This window comes from Symphalangus syndactylus, chromosome 15, assembly GCF_028878055.3.
Source record: "Symphalangus syndactylus isolate Jambi chromosome 15, NHGRI_mSymSyn1-v2.1_pri, whole genome shotgun sequence".
NCBI lineage: Eukaryota > Metazoa > Chordata > Mammalia > Primates > Hylobatidae > Symphalangus > Symphalangus syndactylus.
Genome location: NC_072437.2, coordinates 62,449,981 through 62,455,980, shown reverse-complemented (window position 1 = coordinate 62,455,980; position 6,000 = coordinate 62,449,981). Strand labels below are relative to the sequence as shown.

The window sequence follows — 6,000 nt, the reverse complement described above, 5'->3', positions numbered from 1 at the left end:
AATGTATACACATTAGTACTTTTGAGTTAAATTTGTTTTATTCTAAACAACTTCACGTAAAGAATATTAAACATTATTTTGGGAGACTGGAATAGCGTGTTTTATATTAATTTAGGTTCTAAGGTTGCAAAACACTATTAATACAATGCTCACAAAACAGCATTTTTCAAGGAAATAATCATTTCCATTTCTAAATAACCTGTAATTAAATTAGAAGAGAAATATTTTTGGTAACTAAAAGTGAAATGGGAAAAGTTCCCTTGTTTCCCTCGCAGGGCATGTGACGGGGGTGTGACTCACTTCTTCAGTGCCCCGCTGCTCAAAGCTCTAGGTGAGCAAACAGACAGGCAGGCTGTGGCGCTCTCACCCCACGGCAGTGTCTAGGGGTGAATGTTTACTGGGGCTTACCTCTAAAGCCCCAGTGGGCATGTGTTATAGGGTGCTCTTTTAGTTTAGCCATCTGTAGGCAGCTTGTGTTAGTCGGCTCGATTAGATCCCTGCATTATCATAAGGACAGAGGGCTTTCTGTATCTCAAAGAGTTCTTGCCTTGGGGTACCGGAAAAATCAGATCACACATGCACTTGGAGAATGAGTGCAAGGTTTTATTGAGTGGAAGTATCTCTCAGCACATGCGGGAGCCAGAAGGGAGACGGTTTTTCCCCTGGAGTTGGGCTGCTCCGTGGCCAGGCTCTCCTCCCACTGCCCCAGCCAAACTCCATGTCATTCTGCCAGTCAGTGGCCTGCTGACCTGCGAGCACCTGTTGGTGTGCTTTTCTGCTGGCGTGATTCCCCTCAACATCCTGTGGAAGGTGAATGGTCACTTTCTGAGGCCACCAGTCCTTCCTGTAAATAATCATTTGGCCAAACGTTTGCGCAGAGGGCTGTAAGCCATTTTTCCTCCAGATTCTGAAAGTCAAAGCAGTCCCAGTTGTTCAGGACACACTCCCAAAGAGTAGAAGATGGGAGTGGCGAAGAGAACTGGTTGCTCATTCTGAAAGACAGGGAATACAGGTGTCCCTCATTCCCCTCCTTCTTTCAGAGAAAACAGCATGTGATGGAGAGTTTAGAAAGCCAGATCCCCTTTTCACTTTCCACCTCTTGTCTCTGAGCCCCAATTGTGTCCGGAATTGGTGGGTTCTTGGTCTCACTGGCTTCAAGAAGGAAACCATGGACCCTCGCAGTGAGTGTTACAGTTCTTAAAGGTGGTGTGTCCGGAGTTTGTTCCTTCTGATGTTTGGATGCGTTCGGAGTTTCTTCTTTCTGCTGGGCTCGTGGGCTCGCTGGCTTCCAGAGTGAAGCTGCAGACCTTCGCAGTGAGTGTTACAGCTCTTAAGGCGGCGTGTCTGGAGTTGTTCATTCCTCCCTGTGGGTTTGTGGTCTCGCTGGCCTCAGGAGTGAAGCTTCAGACCTTTGCCGAGAGTGTTATAACTCAAACGCAGTGTGGACCCAAAGAGTGAAAGGGCAAAGCTACCACAGTGTGGAAAGGGACCCGAGTGGGTTGCCATTGCTGGCTCCAGCAGCCTGCTTTTATTCCCTTATCTGGCCCCACCCACATCCTGCTGACTGGTCCATTTTACAGAGAGCTGATTGTTCTGTTTTACAGAGAGCTGATTGGTCCATTTTGACAGGGTGCTGACTGGTGCATTTACAAACCTTGAGCTAGACGCAGAGTTCAGTGCGCCCGCCGTCCTCAGCACTTGGGCGGTCAATGGGACCCCGCGCGGAGCAGGGGGCGGCGCTCATTGCGGAAGTTCCGGCGGCGGCGCAAGAGCCCACGGGAGCGGGGAGGCTCAGGCATGGCGGGCTGCAGGTCCTGAGCCCTGCCCCGCGGGGAGGCAGCTGAAGCCCGCGAGAATTCGAGCGCAGTGCCGGCGGGCCGGCACTGATGGGGGACCCAGCTCCTCCTCCGCAGCTGCTGGCCCAGGTGCTAAGCCCCTCACTGCCCGGGGCTGGCGGCACCGGCCTGCCGCTCCGAGTGCCGGCAGCGGAGCCCACGCCCACCCGGAACTCACGCTGCCCCTCGAGCGCCGCGTGCAGCCCCAGTTCCCGCCCACGCTTCTCCCTCCACACCTCCCCGCAAGCAGAGGGAGTCGGCTCCAGCCTGGGCCAGCCCAGAGACGGGGTCCCACAGTGCAGCGGCAGGCTGAAGGGCTCCTCAAGAGTGGCCAGAGGGGACGGACGCCAAGGCCGAGGAGGTGCTGAGAGCGAGAGAGGGCCGCCAGCACGTTGTCACCTCTCAAAACGACCTTGGCAGATGCCGGCTATGGGTCCTGATGCGGTATGTACCCATGAAACAGGGAAAACCTGGAGAATAGGAATTAACCACCCTCACCTGTGCCTCCGTTTCTCCCTGATGTTGGCAAACTTTGAGTTCCTTAGGCCTGTTTATGCATGGAGCATGTCCTCCTTCTGTGGGGTGGAGCTCACTGAGCAGGAATTGGTCCCACTCCTTTACATTGTGCCTGTTGTTTGGATCCCTCAGACCTGCTTTTGCTTTCTAGGTCCGCAGCCTAAAGCTTGGAATTGAGTTTGGTACTGAAAAGATGTTTTAGAGTCTGTATTTGTTTAGAGCATCTCAAATGTGCCCTGCCGGATTTGCATTTCTCAGCCAGCAGGAGTTGTTCCTCCATTAACTTCCCTATCAGGAACAGAGTGGGGCACGGGGTGGAGGGGCTCTCATTTAGAAAAGGAAAAAAAGAGAAAAACAGTTAAAGGGGCAAAACAGGGAGATGTTTGGAGAAGAACACCTTGCTCAGTGCAAGTGGGCCCCTCTAATAGTCATAACTTTGCCATCCTTCCCCCAGTTTGGATCAGGTTGAATTCCTTGGCCAGGGTAGGAAAGGTTCTGTTGCTGCAGTGGGTAAGAAGCACCCTATAGGGTCCCGACTGTTGCCTCAGCTTCCTTTTGCACCTCTCATGGATGTTGGGCTTGGACTTTGCCTGCTGCGCGCATGCCCAGGCACCCGAGGTGAGAAGAGAAAGGGTAACAGAAGATGCCCTGCGCCATGGGTGCCTGCGGCTGTCAAGGTGGAGGCATACATGGCACCTTTAGGAACAATTTGTCTGTTTTGCACCTTTGGCAGCTGAGCCAGTCATTTTACTTAGTAACATTACTGCAGCCTGTAGCAAAACTCTTAACATTATAAAGAAAGCGATATGAGCCATTTTAAACCATGTGAGAGGGAGAAAAGAGACAAGGTCCGGGGCTTTTGACCCACCCAGTTAGGGCAGAGTTTTTAAACTCCATGAAGAAAAGTAGAGCCTCTTACCTGCAGGAAAGAGACAGAGATGGCAGGATTTTGGAAGAGAGGCAGACCCAGTAGTTTCACATTCGTTCATACTCACCTTCCAGGATCCCAGATAAGCCCCAGTTGAAAGGGGAAAAGGTCCCTTGGCCCCCTAACAGGGCTTGCGATGCGTTGTGCCTCAGTTCTTCAGTGCACCACTGCTGAAACCTCTAGAGAAGCAAACAGACGGGCAGGCTGTGGGGCTCTCACCCCGCGGCAGTGTGTAGGGGTGACTGTTTACTGGGGCTTACTCCTGAAGCTCAATGGGCATGTGTCACAGGGTGCTCTTTTAGTTTAGCTGTCTGTAGGCAGCTTGTATTAGTCAGCTCAATTAGACTCCTGCCTATTCACGAGGACAGAGGGCTTTCTGTATCCCGGGGTTCTTGCCTTGGTGTACCGGAAGAATCAGATCACACGTGGGCTTGGAGAATGAGTGCAAGGGTTTTTTTGAGTGGAAGTAGCTCTCAGCAGATCAGGGAGGCAGAAGGGAGATGGTTTCCCCTGGAGTCGGGCTGTTTGGTGGCCGGGCTCTCCTCCCACTGCCCCAGCCAAACTCCCTGTCGTTCTGCCAGTCAGTGGCCTGCTGGCCTGCCAGCGTCTGGTGGTGTGCACTTAACACTGCTGTGGCCCCCTCAACATCCTCTCGACATCCAGCCGTTTGTGTCTTCTTCTGCCGATATGCTCCTCTCGATGCCCAGCTACCTGTGTGTCTGCCTTCTATGGTCTTGGGTTTTTATAGGCACAAGATGGGGGTGTGCCAGGCCAGGGTGGTCTCGGGAAATGCAACATTTGGGCAGGAAAACAAAATGCCTGTCCTCACCTAGGTCCATGGCCACAGGCCCAGGGGTGGAGCCCTAGCCAGGGACCACACCCTCCCCTACCCAGCATTTCCCTTCCCCCTTCCCTGTCATTTTAAGGGACCATGCCTTTTCTAGCACTTCCTTTTCGTATCATAAGTGAATCATAAAATATGCCACACAGATTTGGTCTCAATTAGAATTAGCCAAAACCATTGTATAAGCTATTTTCCATTCCAAAAGTTAGAATTGTTCATGATTCCTTGGTTTTGCTTTATTTATTTTATTTTTATTTTTATTTTTTTATTATACTTTAAGTTTTAAGGTACATGTGCACAACGTGCAGGTTTGTTACATATGTATACATGTGCCATGTTGGTGTGCTGCACCCATTAACTCGTCATTTAGCATTAGGTATATCTCCGAATGCTATCCCTCCCCCATCCCCCCATCCCCCCACCCCACAACAGGCCCCGGTGTGTGATGTTCCCCTTCCTGTGTCCATGTGTTCTCATTGTTCAATTCCCACCTATGAGTGAGAACATGTGGTGTTTGGCTTTTTGTCCTTGCGATAGTTTGCTGAGAATGATGGTTTCCAGCTTCATCCATGTCCCTACAAAGGACATGAACTCATCTTTTTTATGGCTGCATAGTATTCCATGGTGTATATGTGCCATGTTTTCTTAATCCAGTCTATCATTGTTGGACATTTGGGTTGGTTCCAACTCTTTGCTATTGTGAATAGTGCCGCAGTAAACATACGTGTGCATGTATCTTTATAGCAGCATGATTTATAATCCTTTATATACCCAGTAATGGGACGGCTGGGTCAAATGGTAATCCTAGTTCTAGATCCCTGAGGAATCGCCACACTGACTTCCACAATGGTTGAACTAGTTTACAGTCCCACCAACAGTATAAAAGTGTTCCTATTTGTCCACATCCTCTCCAGCACTTGTTGTTTCCTGACTTTTTAATGATCGCCATTCTAACTGGTGTGAGATGGTATCTCACTGTGGTTTTGATTTGCATTTCTCTGATGGCCAGTGATGATGAGCATTTTTTCACGTGTCTGTTGGCTGCATAAATGTCTTCTTTTGAGAAGTGTCTGTTCATGTCCTTTGCCCACTTGTTAATGGGGTTGTTTGTTTTTTCTTGTAAATTTGTTTGAGTTCTTTGTAGATTCTGGATATTAGCCCTTTGTCGGATGAGTAGATTGCAACAATTTTCTCCCATTCTGTAGGTTGCCTGTTCACTCTGATGGTAGTTTCTTTTGCTGTGCAGAAGCTCTTGAGTTTAATTAGATCCCATTTGTCAATTTTGGCTTTTGTTGCCATTGCTTTTGGTGTTTTAGACATGAAGTCCTTGCCCATGCCTATGTCCTGAATGGTATTGCCTAGGTTTTCTTCTACGGTTTAGATAACATTTAACCTGCTCTGACCTACAGTTTTTGTTACGGAATTAATCTAACATTTTCTCTGACTTCATCAATTAAATAACTTAATCAAGTTGTCTTGATTTGAACTACTATTAATATAGAATCTAGCTCATCCAATAAATTGTTTTCTCATAATGTTATTCAATTAAGTGAATTCTCGCCCTATATAGAGAGATTCAATGCCCAGGTCCTTATTGTTCTATGAATTAAGAAGAGGGTTTGTAGGAACTATTAGGGAGCCTATCCCTCTTTCCTGATAGAATATACAGAAGGAGGAAAGAAAAATGTAAGAAGAATTATAAATAATACATTTTTAGGGCTCAGATTCTTCTTGCACTGAGCCTGCCTTTCTGAGGGTTTGTGCAAAAATATCTTTACTTCAAGTGAAATATAGTGAAAATTCCTGCAGTCTCATCTGAAGACTTACTGAATATGTTGTTTTCCAGTGTTTTCTAGAGAGTACCTATTATCTAATAA

At 48.4% G+C, this 6,000-nt stretch overlaps 1 protein-coding gene across 1 annotated transcript in view; it reads left to right on the top strand.

Annotated features, from left to right (window-relative positions):
• The first annotated feature begins 1,846 nt into the window (after positions 1 to 1,846).
• The window catches only part of LOC134732552 (laforin-like), a 267,798-nt gene continuing 263,644 nt past the window's right edge, over positions 1,847 to 6,000 (top strand). The window contains exon 1 of the mRNA XM_063618487.1: positions 1,847 to 2,279. Coding sequence (XP_063474557.1) covers positions 1,887 to 2,279 — 393 coding nt within the window. The 5' untranslated portion in view covers positions 1,847 to 1,886. The remainder of the gene's footprint in view (positions 2,280 to 6,000) is intronic.